Source organism: Meleagris gallopavo, chromosome 12, assembly GCF_905368555.1.
Source record: "Meleagris gallopavo chromosome 12, MGAL_WU_HG_1.1, whole genome shotgun sequence".
Classification (NCBI taxonomy): domain Eukaryota; kingdom Metazoa; phylum Chordata; class Aves; order Galliformes; family Phasianidae; genus Meleagris; species Meleagris gallopavo.
In genome coordinates this window covers 7,652,984-7,670,804 of record NC_139415.1, presented here as the reverse complement: position 1 = coordinate 7,670,804, position 17,821 = coordinate 7,652,984, and the positions used below count along the sequence as shown (strand labels likewise).

Genomic DNA, 17,821 nt, shown 5'->3' with positions numbered 1-17,821 from the left:
AGTGATTCTTTTAATCTGTACAGATTAGGTCAATGGAAAAGCATTAAAATGAAATTATTGCTTTATAGCATGATAATTCTTAATTCTTCAATACCATTTTTTGTGGTTCCAAATTCCATGTATGCTTTTCTATAAGAGTAGTGTTCTCTTCTACTTAGTAGGAGAATTATGTGAAAACTCTGATGCAAAGCACTTTGTTATCAGCTGGAAACAATTTCATTGTAGCCAGCTTCAGATAAATTCTGGACAGGTGCCTTAACAAAGACAAGGTGATTGAAGCCCAGGTGTATGCAATAATACAACTGCATGGCAGTTGGTAGTGTGGGAGTGGAAACTGCTGGTTAAAAAGTGTCTCATAATAAACTTTTTTTTTTTTAAGAAGGAAAAGATGTTGTAACTATTTCAATTTTTCTTCTGTTGTTTATTTCAAGTTGCATTCAGAGCTGATTGAATCAATATTAGTGATGAATAGTTAGAAATCAATGCAGGTATTTTAGGCTGTCTGCTGCAAACAAATAAGTATTCAGAGGATGTCATTATTTGTCTGGATGTGGCCATGCTGCAATTGCTCTATAATTAACTGCTTTACAACATGGTTTATTGTGAGATTTAATTTTACAGGAAATGTCATGAAAATGCAAGTTGTATTTGAAATATTAGACCAAATTTAATGTATCTGGCCAACCTTATTGATAAGGGAAACATCTACTAGATAGAAGTATCAGTGTAATTTTTGTGCTTTGTTAAAAATCCTTATCTTTTGATCTGACTGTAAACAGCTTTTGTTTTCATGTAGCCTGTGCATTCCTGTGCGTGTCTTCTGCTGGTAAATGAATTTCAGTAGGGTGGTTGTTTTGATCCTTGCAAAATGGAACTATGCTGCTGGGAACAGTGAAATAATATGACTTTGGGTTTTTACTCTTTTTAAAGGATTGGTTTTTAACAAGCTTTTTGGCTGGTCTACCAGGGGAATTGTGATTACTAGATAGGATTCCATTGTTTTCTGACTTCATGCTCATGTAAAGATCTTAGTCTGCTTTTTCAAAAATTATATCTGTTTGGAACAAAATATGGCTCTTGTACTTAGTTCAGTTAGCACTACAAATCACCTGACAACAGTTTCTGGTGGTCTTTGTTATTCTGAACTTCCATAAAGTGCCACTTGTTGGCTTCATTCAATGTTGAGAAGCTATTTCCTGCCAGGTAACTAGTTAGCTTTAATAGATCCAAACAGAAAATTACAATTACTGGTTATCTAAACTGATCCAGTATCTGTATTAGAAGGAAGAGGATGGATAAAAAAAAAGCTGCCTCTGCCCTGTCTCTGCTGAGATACTATCTGGCTTATTTGTGTTGGAATAAGGAGGAATGTGTCTGCACTGTTGAGCAGGCTGGTCACAGATCAAGGACTTTGCAAAATTATCCAAACCAGCTTAATGACTTTTTTTCCTGCTTTTGTATGTTATCCTTCAAAACTTCAGAACAAACTTGACCGTACTTAACTGTCAGTTAAGACACTAAAAGGTGTTCCTATCTTTTCCTTCTGAAACATCTTCTGACCTTGAGGCTCATTACTTTTAAAATTCCTGATGTTATTTATTACCTAATATTTCCCGTCTGGTCAACAACTATAAGACGGTGTGGACTAATTACTAATATAACCTATATTTACCTTGTAATAACTGGAAACAAAAAAGGGGGGGGGGGGGATAAAACAGGAGATGTGAATAGAAAAAGGATTGGACCTGCGAATAGGCAGCCCCGAAGATGAGAGCAGGGTGAGACAAGCCTCTTCATACTTCATTTGCATCATGTTCACTCAGCTGTGCATATCAAAGAGAACATTTTTCTCCTCAGATAAAAGAACACTATTCCAAAAGTCCAAGATAATTATGTAGGAATGTGTGAACCTAAAGTATAATATGAATACTCTGCAACCTTACTTAGTGGATAGGCTGCCATTGTCTTTTATATAGGTGTATTTTACTGCATACTTCCAGTTTACTACTTAATAGACAGTATCTTTTGAGTTAATTAGATTCTTGCCAAAGTCCTGGAGACCATACTAATGAATTTAACCTGTGCCTAACAGCCATGAACTGAATTAGTATAGGGAACACAAACTGATGTTCTTCACAGCTGTGGTGAAACGGTTGGTTAATGGAGTTACATTATAATTGTCTTGTGCAATTTCTGAATATGGGGGCATAAGATTTCTGTTTCGAAGATTTGTTAATAATGCTTAGCTGATCAAATATAAGTTTTTGTTGTGCTGGCTTCTTTTTTTCCCTCGTAGAGGTTTAGACCATACCTCAAAAGCCTTAAAAGGTAAATGGTTCCAAGATATTCTATCAGTAACTCCTTTGCTGCAGTTTGCAAAGAGCGGATGATAGTGCTAATAATTCTGTCTTAAAAGGATTTATGTTCAGAGAGAAAATTCAGGGCCTTTCTTTTAATTTTCCTCTTTTTTTTTTTTCCTTTTTCTCCCACCATTTGATGCCAAAGGTCTTCTAAACCTGACTTACGTAGCAGTATAATGAAGAAACTTATTCCTTTGCCAATGCTTCTTTATACCCTATTAATAATATTAGGTTTGGGATCATGTCTTTGCAATCCAAGTATACTCTTAGAACTACTGAAACTCCCTATAATCCAAAGGAGTTACTGTGAGCCAGTTTTCTTTGCTTGAACGTAGCTTCAGAATGCCTGGATAGATAAGAACTGTTTCAGAACTGCAGTCTGATGTTGCATTACAACAGAGAATGTCAGTATATAGAGTTACTGGCATATTTGCTATGCTTGCTCTCTAGTACCTGCTTATTTTTCTCTGTGTGCTGAATCAAGTGTGTGTGTGTGTCACGCAGTCACTTTACAGTTAAATCACCAGCAGATTTGAGGACTCTTCACTATAAACATTCCGTTCTGTTTTATCAGCTGTCAACACAAGTGGAGAGTGTCAGTGTAGGCAGAAATGAATAGGGAAAAGTGGAGAAAAATGTTTCCTTATCTTTATATTAAATTGTAATAAAACTAAGGCAATAGAAGTATTAATCATCAAGACAATATTTTTATATGTAATGTTTCATTTTGACAATTAATATCTTTAAATATAAAGCTATTTAAAATAATAATGTTAGGTTGCTATAGATTGTTGCTTTATTTGCCTCTCAGAAAAAGCATGATAGATGATTTGTCTTTTAACCTGTTTATTGCCTGTAACAAATATTGATCTAGTTCGAAATATATCAATCAGATATGGATAAAATAAGTATTCCAAGGTGAGGGCTAAAGAGATCCTAATGAAGAGTTCCTATATTTTTAAACCTAGTGTATTTGAAATTGTAATGGGCAAAGTAAAGCCACTTATGAATCTACTCACTGATAGAATGCTACAAGGTACAGATTAAATGTATTATTGAGTAGGAAGATAATGCTCATTGCCTACAAAGTAAAAAGTTACCCTTATACTAATTACCAGAAAAAAAATTATAAAATCCTTTTTAAGAATGACTTCTGCAGAGCTAGTACTTTCTAGTACATATCTAGTATATGAAAGATACTATATGCAGAAGAAATACTAAGAAAACAAATAATGGCTGTACTTCAGTTTGATCAATTTGTCCATGTCCTTCTCAGAGATTTTTTAATTTTTCTTTCTCCAGGAAAAACAACGATCAAATCAGAAGTAATTTTGCAAAAGCAATATGGGTCAGGGCTATTCAGAAGGTAAGAACGAGCTCATCTTTAAATTATTGATGCTTCAGTGTAATTGGAAGAATTGAGAAAGAACTTGGTGTAAGATTTCTTGTTTAAGTTATTAGTTACAGCAGGATTTGAGGAGCTGACTTCGGCAGCTACTTCCAACATAGCTAATTCCTTCCATTGGTTCTCTACATTCATGTGGTGACCTCTCCTCAAGGTTTTTTTTTCTTTTTTTCTGAAATGGAAAGAAAAACATTCTGAATTAATCTAGAAATCATAACTTCATACATCTAGTCCTGAGTAGCTTTGATATTGGCAAAGCTCACTACTTCAGTGTTTAAAACAAATGTATTTAAGAAACGTTTGACAACTTATCCTAGAAAACTCTTAGTTTGTACTGATGATATCATTGCCTAAACAGGCTTTTTCTTCTTGTGGCAATGAAGGGAAATTTTTATGACTTGCTTGGTTTCTGGTCAGTAACACTCACAGTTACTAAACTGCACAAACTGTTGCCTCACGTGAAAAGATGGGAATTTGCACATTATTTTATACACAGGTTGCTTAGCAGTATTGTTTGTTGTGTCTGTTGTGCCTCTAGTGAATAAAGGAAAGGGAGTAATAACTTGTAACTCTTCTAACCTTTTTTCCTCCATTAAACTGTTCTATTTTGCTGGTAGTGTCTAGCATGGACAAGTGAGCACAGCTGTGCATTCCCTCCACACAACTCTTTCTTGTAGGTCTGATCCTCTGTAGAACACTGTTCTAGAACTTCACCTCCTTACTTTGAACCAGTTTTCCCAGTCTTTATGAAAGGGCTGTAGGTGCCAGGGAAGTTGTACTCTCAGTAGGAAGAGAATCCAATTGTTTTAAATTTGACAGCACTGTCTGAACTAAGCACTTTTTTATTCTCATGAAATGGCAGTGGAATCAGTGAATATCACTTGTCAGGGCAAGAATTTTCATGTGCCTAAACTGAGCACCCCCAGAACTCTTTGTAAGGCAATGATCATATAAAAACAAACCAAGTGAACAATACCAACAGTAAAACAAACAAAATAATAAGGAAGCAAACAAATGAAAATTAATTTTACTCTTCTAGGAGAAAAAAAAATAAAAAAAATGTTAAAAGCAAGAAAGTACTTACTGTCATTGACTGAAGAGTCTTCTTGGGATGTGGTTTTGGATGTATTTTTGTGTTGTGTTGTTGTTTATATTGGTTGATTGTGCTTTTTTTTCTTTTCGGTATTTCCTTTTAATTACTTTTTTTTTTTTTATTTCTATAGGGTAGATCAAGATTAGATATGAGGAACAGATATTTTACTGTGAGTGTGGTGAGCCACAGAACAACAGGTTGCTCAAAGAAACTCTGGGTGCCCCATCCCTGGAAGTCTTAAAGGCCATGCTTGATGGGACTTTGAGCAACCTGATCTGGTGGAAGGTGTCCCTTGCAAGGCAGGATGATTGGAACTAGATGATCTTTAAGATCTGTTCCAACTCAAATCATTCCATGACTCTTTCAAAGCAATTCTAATAAATCCCGTACAGTGCTTGAGTGAAAATTATTTCACAGAGTTTTAAAAGTGATTTGAAAGAAATTTAGTATAAGCGGTGTGAGACTGTATTTTAACTCCCCTGAAGTCTAATAAAGACTTTGTTCAATAAAAAATGCTTCTGCTCACTATTCACACAGTGACTGCTGTGCAGGTGAAAACTAGCTTGTAGAGGGGAGTTGTGCGTTGAATTAAAATGTAAAAGCACAGAAAAATGTCATTTGTCACCTTACAGCCTTGGCTGTACTGTAAACCTGCACCTAATAACTTCTGAGAAACACAAAATCTGTTTTTTGATGTTTGTTTTGACCTAACAATAAATTGGATTTTTTCCCCTATCATCTGTGCATTTTGTGCACGTAGAAAAGCTCATGTAGCTACCATATTCTGTGTCTTTATTGCATTGATACTAAGGGATGATGACCAAATCACTTCAAGACTATGACGAATTTTATAGTAAGAAACATGGCAGATGTAAGCAAATACCCTGTGTGTGTGGAACTCTTTTGTTTTAATGAATTGGAGAAATATTAAAAGGATCTTTCAGATTTTCAGTTAAGCTTTCTTTGAAACCTATGTGTGATGAACTTTTGTCTTGATATGCTTCTAATTTTATGTTTAGTGTGCATCTAGAGCACTGGAGGCTGTGTAAACACAGCTCCTGAAGGACTGGATCACTCTTGGAGAGAGTGATTTAGATATCTTCCTGTACTAGAAAATATATAGGATATGTATATATATTGCTTTGTAGCAATTCTGTGGAAAACAGAGTACTGTTCTGAAGGACCTGAAGTTACATCAGGAATATTTGGGATGTATGCTTTTCTGCTAGTCCATGGAACTGAAAGATTGAGTTAGGCAGCTGTTATGATTAAATATGAGATGACAGCTAGTGTTTCACCAGAGGCATGGCAGCTAATGAATATTTACTCAAACACTGACCAGATAGGAAAAGTGCCAAGCTATTGGTTTTCAGACTGACTTTTTATATTAAAGAAAAAAAAACAAAACCCTGCCCCAGTTTCTGCCTGAAATAGCTAGGCCTTCTTGCAGTTGTTTAGAATATGGGAGTACCAAATGTTAGGGAAATCCTTTCAATATTGGGGAAGGAAGAGTAATTAAACGCATGAGGAGAAACTCTACATAAGGAGTAAGTTGCATTTTAAAAGACAGTCCAGGTTTAGATAGGGTCCTTTAGCTGCTGCTCTACTTGTTGACTGGAAACAAAAAACCCAAAATAGAAAACTAGGGAAACCAACCAAACCAACCAACCAAGCCAAAATCCTGTGTTCACTGTTTTGTGAACATAAAAATTAAAAAACAGATATTAGGATGGGATTACAGAAATTCTAACACTTGAAATCAGTGCTTTTAAGCACTGGCAACAATTATGAAAAGATGTGTTTAGAAGGTTTGTTGTTTTTTTTTTTGTTTTTTTTTTTTTTGGTAACTTGGTGTCAGCCAGAAGTACAGTGAAATAGATTTATCCCTTTCCTGCCTCCCTCCTACGGTCCACAGTGTATGTCACTGTGATTGTATCTTTTATTAATAATCCTATGTATGCTAGAGACACTTCTGCTGCTGAAATGTAATTATCTGAATGAACAATTACTGCCTAGGTTTTTCTTTTTTTTTATTATTTAAAATACTGAAAATAATAGTTGATTTCAAAAGCTAACATTAAACAGAAGACCATTTGTGTAAGGAGTTATACCTTGTACCATTCCACAGCACTGCTTACTAGTAACAGTAAGAATTAGAAACAAAAGATGGTGAGATGCTGGCACTGTTTTAACTGGTTCTATAACCCCGAGTTAAAAAAAAATTTAGAGTGGCTTTGGCCAATTTTTCCTACATGCCTTATTTCTTAATTCTAGTATATCCAAGTGTCACAGTGTTCATAGCTTTAAAATATTCAGTGTGTGTTCCACTACTTAAAAGATACAATATAGAACTCAGTATTCACTGTGGGTTGTTTTTTTTTGCTGTTCTTTGTGATTCGAGGTTAACTGTATGATAGATGCAGTGATGTTCAGTGTGAAAATACAGTAATGCTGTAGCCAGCATTATTGGTTTATTGTCTTATTCAGAAATAAAACTTGAAAACCTAATGCTAAAGCAGAGCAATGGGGGCTTGGGACTGGGTAAGCAGACATCACTCTGTTTAGGAGCTGTGCTACTATGAGATTAATGCAAAGTTTCCCTCTATAAAATTTTAACAGGCCCAAGGAACTGCAAATTAAAAAAAATAATAATAAAAAAAATCGTCCAGCTGAACATTTTTTGCATCCCTGTATTCCATGTAGCATTTGGTGTATGTCTTTGAATGTGGATAAACAAGTATTTTCTTTTTTAAAATTGGTAATGAATACCCATATCTCAACTCTATTAGAATGTAATTACAGTGTTTGAGTGACAATCAACATACTGATTAAGCTAAATAACTGTCAGCAAACTAGATGCATTTCTTTTTATGTTCTGTGAATTTATTTCAAAGATCAGAATGCTTAAGATCACAAATGAAAAGACAGTTTGAAAACAAAGAACTTTAAATGTGCTTTCTTTTCAATTAACTGAACTTAGTCTCAGTGCAATTTCATCCATTTTAAGATTTAAACAATGGTTTAGAATGTTAATTGATGATATGAGGCAGTTCAAAGTACTGGAGGAGATGAAAGACTTTGTGATGCATTTTCTTCATTAATCATTATTGATTGTATTATTAATTGGGAAGAAAATTACTAAATAGTCATTAAATAGTTTCACTTATGATAAAATTAATCTTGACTATCTTGCATCAGGACCTCTTAAATGTACTTGAAGAAAGTAGAAGAGGCAACATGAAGACATCAGACTAATGGTTCTGAGGTCACTGAATGGTTTTCCTTTGGTCTTTAAGATAAATTCAATCAGCACAGAAAAGCTGTACAATATTTATTAAACTGATACATTTTGGCCTGTTGATAAAACTTCATCAACAAACATGCATGCAAGAGCTGAAGAATAAGGAAAATCTGCCTTTAATGTCCAGTGTTATCTCTCGAAGAGGAAAAGGAAAGGGTGCATGAGCCTCTTGTGTTCAGTAGTTAAACACAAGAAAAATCATAAACGACAGCAGCCTGCAATATGTGATTATAAGTAGAGAAATAATGGATTAGAAATTGAGGTAATAAGTCAGGAATAACCCTCATGTCAGAAGTATGAAAAAAAAGGCATGGTAAGAAATAAATAGAGCAGTTGCATGGAAGTGATTCCAAATAATTTAACACAAATTACTTAAAATACTAATTATAATTGGCTTACGTTTCAAATGAAAAATTATTCCTTCATTTTGACTTCTGTGTCTCATGATTTATGTGCAGTTTATATACCATCTAAAGGGATAATTCTTTGATATTATTTTTCCCCTTAAATCGATGTGAGACTCAAAAATTGCTGTCTTAATTTAATTGAAGGTGTTAAGAATGATAGACCCCAGGAAGAACCTTGATGAGTTGCTGTCCCATTGTTTGAGATCAGTTATGCAAGGATAGAAAAAGGTTGCATTACTTTCCCCTTCTGAAAGTAAGATATAACGATTCACATCAAAAAGAATAAGAAACCTTGTTGCTGCTCTTTTGCAGAACATACTCTCTTCCACAATTAAACTTCAATTTTCTATTTTGCTTCAGAGCTCCAAGAGAAACCACTAATATTTTTTACCTTTCCCTGTTTTATCTATCTCCAGTAACCCTGTTGCAGTGACATAAAGGGTGTCTTTGGACTCAGAGTAAATGATTTATTACTGGCTTTATTGGTAGTCTGAGGCTAAGTTGATATACTACAGAATTATACAGCTCCTGGAGCATATTTGTAATTGAATAACAGCATTTTGTGAACATGTGTGGTGATGCTTGAAAGGCTGAAATGTAACAGTTCTAAAAGAAAGTTTACAAGGGAGAATGTGTACTTCTCATAAAACAGTCAAAAATTACCTTGCTGGTATGAATGAGCTGGAGTGTCTTTCAAGAACACCATTCTGTGGAAGGAAAAAACTTTTGAATGCAGTGAAGGTAAAAAAAGTGCTGAAGATGAAGTTAGAATTATTGAAGTCCAGGATCCATTAAGTCATAAAGAGTTGGAGATCTTAGTGATAAGAATTGGAGGAGTAGTCTCATAATAGCAAGAAATGTGAGGAACTCAAAGGGTGAAGAGGGGAGAAAAATACTGGTATGACCAGCAATTGTATCCGTGGGAGATCTAGAACAGGAAAAGCAATGAAAGCATCTGAGGATGGAGCACTGATGTAATCCTGGCAGAAGGAATGATAGGTAATAAAAACCTAATGAAAGATAACACTGGAATCTAAGCAGATACTTCAGAGAGAAAGATCAGGAAAAAAGATCCGGGAGAAAAAACTGCTGTGCTTCCAGGCTTGTAATACATGATGTAGCCCTTTGCTCCAGCAGTCCTAGCACTGTGAGCAGGGCAGTTACAAACATTCAGCTTTTAGAATCATTGCAACACCTGCATTAGTGTTCCTGCCTTGCTGTCACAGATTTTTCCATGTGATTTGTCTTCTCACAATCCTTACTTATTTTCAAATAAGGTCGTTTGTTTTAAATTCACTGCCAAATTTTTCTTATGCAGTCTGGTGGTCTGGTCTTCGTTGCTGAATCTTTCATGCTCCTACTGTTTGTGGCAAGTCTCAAGAAGACTCTTTATTACCACCATTATTCTGGATGTTATTCATATAGTTAATTTCAAGTGCATGACTAAGGCCTGCATGGAATGGAGATACTTTCAGACTAGGATTACTTTTTTTCCAAAGAGCTTTACAGTATATAAAGAGACTCTGCAAGCAGGATAAACATAATTTGAGAGCAAAACAACATTTTTATTTCATAATACAAATAATAGAAAGCTAGGACTAATAAATTACTAGGCTAATCACTAATACGTGCATCACCCTGATAAGATAATTTCTGTTTTGTTTTCATATTCCCCTGGATGAGCAAAATGGGAAGGTTTGCTCTACTGCTTCTTGCAGTAGGCTGATACTTGCTGATATTGAACTGCCATTTTCCAATTCTGTTTCCTACTGTCTCTGCCTCCCAAACTCTTAGATACCAGAAACCCCTGGTTGACAGTAACAGTCAGCTCCTCAGGTGGGACTGGAATGCATGCACTGTCAGAGCAAGGAGAGGTCCAGGAAGGACTTATGCCTATAGGTAGATCTGTGGTAGTGCTAGCATAAAATACAGGTTATTTTGTCTGGAACTGAGTTGTAAAGAATCAATGGAAATAAATTACTTTTAAAGTAGGAGTGGTAGAAATTAACTTCTATAATAGGGCAATGAGAAAAAGCAGACAAGCTTATTACTCTGAGCTCATCATTCTTTTCTGCCAGTTTATATATAAATGTTAAGATGGCAAAAATTAGTATTTGCATTATGCATTTGAAAATTAACTATTTTAGGATAAAAGAAAAAAAATTCAAGATTGTCTCAAATATATATATAGTGAGCCTTGGATCATTTTAAGTTAATTCCTGCAGAGATCAGCTTGTTTTTCTACATTTATTAGGAAGCTGCACAATTGGTAAGTTACATTACTGATATGAGCACTAATGATAGATGTTCTGCTAAAATGCTTAGTGTTTTCTCTGTAATTGGAGAGAGCTTAGTCGAGCAATGGTACAAATTCATACTTACTTTCTGTGAAAACTGAAGGGATGCATGTATCAACAGTAGTATCTGAAGAGCTTAGTTACTGCAGAAAGTCTTATAAGTGCTGCAAAACATAAAGGAACACAATAATAGTCAGTAAAATATCAAGCTAAAATCAATTCCTTGCATGAAAAGTGGCAACTGAGTGCGATTTCTGGCTTTTAAATTTCTTTGGCAAACATTCTGCTCTCATAGGCAAGACAGGCTAACAGTCTCTAGGGTGTCCCCATTGCTGGAGGGAAACAGTGAGCAAGAAGAGTGCATTGCAATTATGCTTCAGAGGGACGTACTTTATTCGTAAATGTCTACATCATGTCGATACCGTTATGACTTTGGGTGCTTGATATACCCAAATGGGAGAAAAATCACTTTCTCTCCTGAAATATGCTTTGATATTGGTCTTTCCTGGTGTATGTTTGTTTGTTTGGCTTATGTGTTGTGATTCTTTCAAAACTAGAGCCAGCTTATGTTTAAATTGCAGTTGACCAAGAGCTGTTATGATTTAAAAAGTGTTTATATGTTCTCCGTTAATTTAAAAACCTTAATGAAAAACCTTCACTTCTCTTAATGACATTTAAACTGCATAATTTCATAGATAACAATAAAGGAACTATGTTTGGATCTTTAGTGGAGAGTAAGTAATGGTCTGAGCCTGCACATTTTCAGAAACTCCAAAATACCTGACACTGTTTCCATTTTGGAAACTGACAGGTGGATCCCATCCACTTATGCATTATCAAGATTTGTGAATAATGAATAGCTTTGTCTTTTTCTTTCTAAAAGTAAGCCTTTATATCCAAATGACAGTGAGGTTTATCATAAAGAAAATAACCACTGTATGAGAGAACATCTTTAAAACTCTGTACATTCTCCCCAGTGAAATGGGATGTATTTAATACATTCCTTTGTATCCTGAGTGAATTAGAAATTATTTTAAGCATTGCGGACATGAGAACTTTCCATGGGTTTAAAAAAAACTATTATTATAAAAACCATATGATACCTCCCGTGATGGAGTGGCTCTTAGCCCACACAACTGTACTATTGGAAGCAAGCAGCGCCCGGCACTTGAGGGCAGCCGCGATGCAGGGCCGCCGGGCGGCCAGCAGGGGGCGCGCTGGGAGCGGCACGGAGGCGCTCGCTCCGCCCGGCGCGGCGGGCTACGTGCCGGCGGGCTGGCAGCAGCAGCCGGAGCTGGGAGCGCCGCGGCGACACCGAGCCGGACTGAGCAGTCGGTCCTTCCAGTGTAGAAAAAAAATGGAATCTCTGATTAGACTTAGAATTGTATGATTTAGGAAGAGATTGATCAGATTTATTTCTAATTGACTCGGCGTAAGGATTGACACTGTTATTGCCTTTTCGTAATGATAATGAAAGAGAAGAAATATTCCTCCTCTCATCAGGCTGGGGAGGCGGAGGATGGGACAGCTTAATTCTGTGGCAGCTTTTGCAAACTTAGGCTGAGAGCTGTCATTAAATACAAATTGCTTCTAATCGGTTATAATTGTCATAATTTCAGTATAAGTAGTGAGTCCATTAATGCCCCATAGGATTTATTTAACAGTGGTTTTATTACTTACAAATAGTGATGGATGTTACTGAAATATTTTCATTTGACAGACTATTATTCCTAAGCAATAGGAACTGTCTTCTGTTGCTGAATTTTGTGTATGTCTGTAAAAATATATATGTGTATCAATGTGTAGGAAAAGCTTTGTCCCATTTTCTTGGTATAACTGGGTTCCAAATATAAAACTGCTTTGTCCGTGAATATTACACTATATTTTAAGTGGATTTGTTCTGCAGGCTGAACTTGATAGCCTAAAGTATAATTTAGCTTAAAGAATGAAGTAATTACTAGTATAGTTTGGGTGCAGAAGGACTCAATTTTTTTATAAGCTAAGTCATAATGTAGGTTGACAAGACTAATAAATCTGCAGAAGTTTTTATTATTTTGGAATTACTAAATTCATTTTTCCCCCATAGAAGACTTCTGGAGTTAAATCTATTGAATCAGGGTCAGAGTGTTACTATGTGTTTCCTCAACAGTATTTTGCTAAATCATAATAACTGTGAGAGAGATCACTAAATACACTGAAGCTGTGGTTTCAGAATTTTATTCACTTATAATAGTTATTATTTCAAATATATTTCAATCAAAAGAGGAGGAACAAGAATCAGGCCTTTTTCTAGAAAAAATGTGAAAGAATACATTTGCAGTGTGTCCTGCAGTTGTTGAAGTGATTTCTTTTGTCTTGGAGATGCAAAGGTGTGTGGAAGTATTCCTCAAGGTTAATAGTCTAAGTTTCGTGCAGTGAAGCTCAGTGGCTACATTAGTAGTCATTTGATTAAGGAGTGTTTATAGTTTCAATCAATTCTCCCTTTAGTAGTTGCCCATATTAGAGCTATCTTGGTATGGAGAAAATTATCTTTCTTTTATATTTTCAGGATGCAAAACATTAAGTTAGAGTCTGCTCAGGTAGTGGTGGCAGCACCGAGCTGGCAGGAGTTTAAGAAGTGGACGATGCTCTTAGACATATGCTGTAGTTTTTAGGTATTCCTGTATGGATCAGGAGTTGGATCTGGGGAACCTTTTGGGTGGCTTCCAGCTCAGGGTGTTCTCTTCTGCTTTATGAGTTAATGTTTTTACAAACCCATGTATGTGTTCCTGGGACTTTTTTTTGTATCTCTTTTTCTACAAATGCAACTTAATTGGCACTGTGTTCTTCATATCGAGAACTTTTGACCATTGATGGATGACTGCTTCAAGGAATTATCACTAGCAATCGTGGTCATGAAATCCTGGAAATAGGCATACAGAATAGCTATTCTTTCCATGAAGTCTTTATGCCTGCTGGTCGTTGGATGGTTTTGTTTGCTGGTTTTGGACAAGGTAGTGTTTTGTTTTGTTGCTGTTTTTCTTCATGTGTGAGCTGGCTGGATAAAGTGGTTGCTGACACGATCAAAGTACAGCAGTTGGGTAGAAGAGTGTAACAGAAATCACAGCATTTGTATGTAGTCTGTTAACCATACACAAGGCAGTTGTTAACAACTGGTAAATTGCATTACATCATTGTCAGCTCTTAAAGGTATTTTAAGGCTAGCTTCATCAGTGTATGAACTAAGAAAATGTAGATAGCCTATGTGTTAGTTTATTGAGAGTGGTATGGACGCACATCCCAGTTTTATATTGGTCAGTACCATACAAGTAATGTCCTTACAACTAACACCTAACAATATCCAGACATAGTGATCTCTCAAGGTCCTGTTCAACCCCTATGATTCTGTGAACTTGCTTGATGCTGACTACATTAATTGACGTGTTATGAGTAATGTTATTCACAAACACTTTTTATTAAGTGAAAAAAGATATCTTTTTTTTGCAAAACATTCTTCGTTTCATTGCTTGTAGACACAAGAGCGTTTATTTAATCTTGATGAAAACACAGCTTATTTGTTACTGTCTTTCTACACTTGGTGGCCATGCTTGATTAAGCTGGCCAATTATTTATTTATTTTCACCCTTAATAAGCCATTCTATTGGCTGAGGCACTATTTTTGCATCTCATGTATTTAGGACTATATTACTCAAAATTTATATCAGATGAATATTTCCTTTTGTGCGTCTATAAAGTTTTATTGTATTCCTGTTGGCGTGCAACATGGTAGATCTGCAGCATCATTTTGTGTAAGTTTAGACAGAATAGTAAGTAATCACTACAGGCTAATTACTACAATAAGATTTGAATAATAAAGCATTCATTAATCTGATTCGTAGCTATAAATCTAATTAAAAGGAGTATTTATAGGCTGTGTTCATTTCAACAGAACATAATAATGATCCATCGTTATTTTATAATGATATGCAAAAAAAAAAATCCAAACTACTAATTTTATCACGGGGGATGATGGTGTTCTAGAACTGTTCCATCTGTAAATCATACTTCAAAAGCATTATGTTGTAAGATCTCATTGCTCATAATACAGTGATTGCAGAAAATGCAATCTACAACCAACAGAGCTTTAAATAACTATTACTAAAAACTGTTGAATACCTCTAAGTGCCACCGTTGACTCGAGGTATCATTAATGTCTTTTAGAAGGAAATAACCGAATTAGTAGTTCTGTTGCTACTAGCGTGTCAACACTGACCAGAAATTTCAAATTTTATTTTTTGTACAGGAATTATACATAATTTATGAGCAAAAATACTTAGAATTTTATATGGCATTTCAGTGCTGCTATCTCCCAAGATTGATGTGGTAACAATATACTTGTGGTGGTGAGACTGTACATGTGTTAAGTAAATATTTACACTTATGTTATATGGATACTGCTTTGTAAGCTGATGGTTTCATGAAAGATTGTCCTGCAGTTCTTCATGTGTCAAGGTTTAAAACATACTTAATGTGCTGATTGTGACTTTACACACACCATTAAATCAGTTAACATTAAAAACTATTACATTTTGTAAAGGATAATGATTTACTCCCTGCATGAACAATAATAATAATCTATTCTGCTGTTTGAATACAAATAAGTGACTGAGTCCTACTGTCTAGGAATTAAATGAAAATACGCAAAATACTGTGTGTGGGGGGGAAAGGAGCAATGCTTATTATCTCAAGCATCCTTTAAATTTTAATTGTTATGGATCTGTGTAGCCGATTCTTCTATTAAATAGGAATTTAAAAAAATCAGCCCTTTGGGAAATCCCTGCCGAAGGAGAAAGCTATACAATTGTTTCTCTGGGCGTCATGTCAGACTGATAAAGTGTTAGGTGAACTATGGCCCTACCAAGCAAGAGATATGATCTGTCACTGTTATCCTTGTGGCCAGTGATGCACCTGCTGGCTCTCAGGGAACACTGCCTGTGCCGTTTCTGTGAGCGAGGGCTCTCTGTAAGCCTATTTTACTCCATCTGTGAAGAGAAGGGGCTGCCTTCCACGCAGGAAGGCTGTGGCTATTGCACTGAATACTGCATACAGAAGCAGTGGCAGAAGAAAACGGCATTGGGTGAAGTTACCAGCACCAAAAGCACCAGGAGGATTGCTGTGCTCTCGTGTTGATGTTGTATTTGACCAGGAGTACAACGCTGACTCCCATCTTGCTATCACAGCGGAGAAATAAATCTGAATTAGTAGCTGCACTAGTAGCAGAACGAATTAGTAGCTATAAATACAACTGCTCATAGCTGTTAGAACAAGTTGTAGGAGGGTGGGGGGGGAAAAAAAAAAAGAGAGAAAGCCAGGGGGTTGGGAGAAAGCGTTTAATGCTGCCTAGGGAATACGATGGAATTTTGAACAGATATTGTTGCGGACTAACAGCATGCCTGATTGCACTTGAGTTGAATCGCTGAGAAGCAGCCTCATGTCTGTACTGTACTGCTTTTAAGGCTGAAGGAAGAATGGGAAAATAGGAATGGATTTGTGCATGGTATTTCTTCATAAGAGGAAAATATAAAGATGGTGGTATGTAACTTGTATCTTATTGTTTTTAAGAAGAATTTAATCCAGGTACGTATCTTCTTCATATTTTTGTAGCTAGTCTGCGTACGTTTTTCTGTTTCCTTTGTTTCCTTCCCTTATTTTCATTCTGAGCGTACCTCCTGCTGTTCTAGCTAATGGGATGCATTGATTTGGAACTGATTTCTTTGTAATGCTACAATGTTGATGAAACTGTTAGGTCGGGTAGAGTTAAGAATCAACAATTCTTTAGGAAGTCTGTGTGTGGGTTTGGGTGGGGGGAGTCTTATTTTGCAATGTTGGTAAGTTCACAGTGTAGAATTAGTGTAGCGTTTGATTTAAAAATGAGTTGGAACATTTTAAATGATATAAAAAGCTATGTTAAATAATTCAAATATGGATACATGGTGAAAATATAGTTTGTTTTGCTTATATCCCTTCATACTTTTTTCCTAGTTCATCATAGGATTAGTAATAAATTGAGCTTTACAGATGCTTATGTATTTCTGGGTCTTGATTAATCTTCAAGATGAACACCCTGCAGCTTTGCTTTGAAAAGACAGCTTGCTCAGAATACATGCTTGATTCTGCTCCAAAGCTAAACCAGTCTGTTAGAGTACCTTTCCTTATCTACCATCCAAGCCACAGGCTAAGAAAATGTAAAGCTGTTTAATATTTTTTTGTACATCATTAAATACACATTAATGTTCTGTTTTGGGTAGTTCTAGAGGTTGATTTACAGAAGCTGAAAGTATTTTCTTACTGAGAGATACATTTTGCAATAAGTAGGTGGAAGAACTATAAAAACATAAAAATTCAATTGTATTAAACTGTAACTTTCTTTAGTCCTATGTGTCCTATTGCATTTCTGTCTAATAGACCAATTACATATAGTGAAATAGAAATACAATATAAAACAATGTACTAAGAATACTAATGTGTTTTAATAAATGTCTAGTGGGAAGAAAAAGAGTATTAAAAACATTTAGGAATAAAATAATCCTTATATGATTGCTTAGAAGTCCTGAGACATCTTAAAACATTCTCTCAAAGTATTGTTACATTGGTAATTTGGCTGCAGGCTGGGATTCAGTGATAATTTTCTATAATACCTTGATACAGAAAGGGTTAATATGAGTTATGGCCTCTTAATATTGAAGTTAACCTTTAGCTGACAGGAACTATTGTGCCTTGAAAGAATTCCGTGGTGTTGTACTAAATTGCTTTCTGGTGTGAGAATTAACTGTTCATCATAAAGATCTTATTTTTCACAGAGGAGGTGACACAACGCTTGTATTCTAAATGCAGCTGGCAGCGATTACATAAAATAATGCCTTTAGTGTAATATGCTACAATGATTTGACAATCAATAGCAAACAAATGAAATGAAAAT

At 35.5% G+C, this 17,821-nt stretch overlaps 1 protein-coding gene across 8 annotated transcripts in view; it reads left to right on the top strand.

The window, feature by feature from the left end:
• Nucleotides 1–17,821, top strand: part of UNC13C (unc-13 homolog C) — a 171,847-nt gene that overhangs the window by 26,287 nt on the left and 127,739 nt on the right. For all 8 annotated transcript variants that reach the window (XR_014885973.1, XM_085234277.1, XM_085234275.1 and 5 more), the window contains one exon: nt 3,663–3,726. Coding sequence is in view for 7 of the 8 variants with exons in the window: in XM_085234277.1 (XP_085090403.1) it covers nt 3,663–3,726 (64 nt within the window). In the remaining variant the exon portion in view is untranslated. The remainder of the gene's footprint in view (nt 1–3,662; nt 3,727–17,821) is intronic.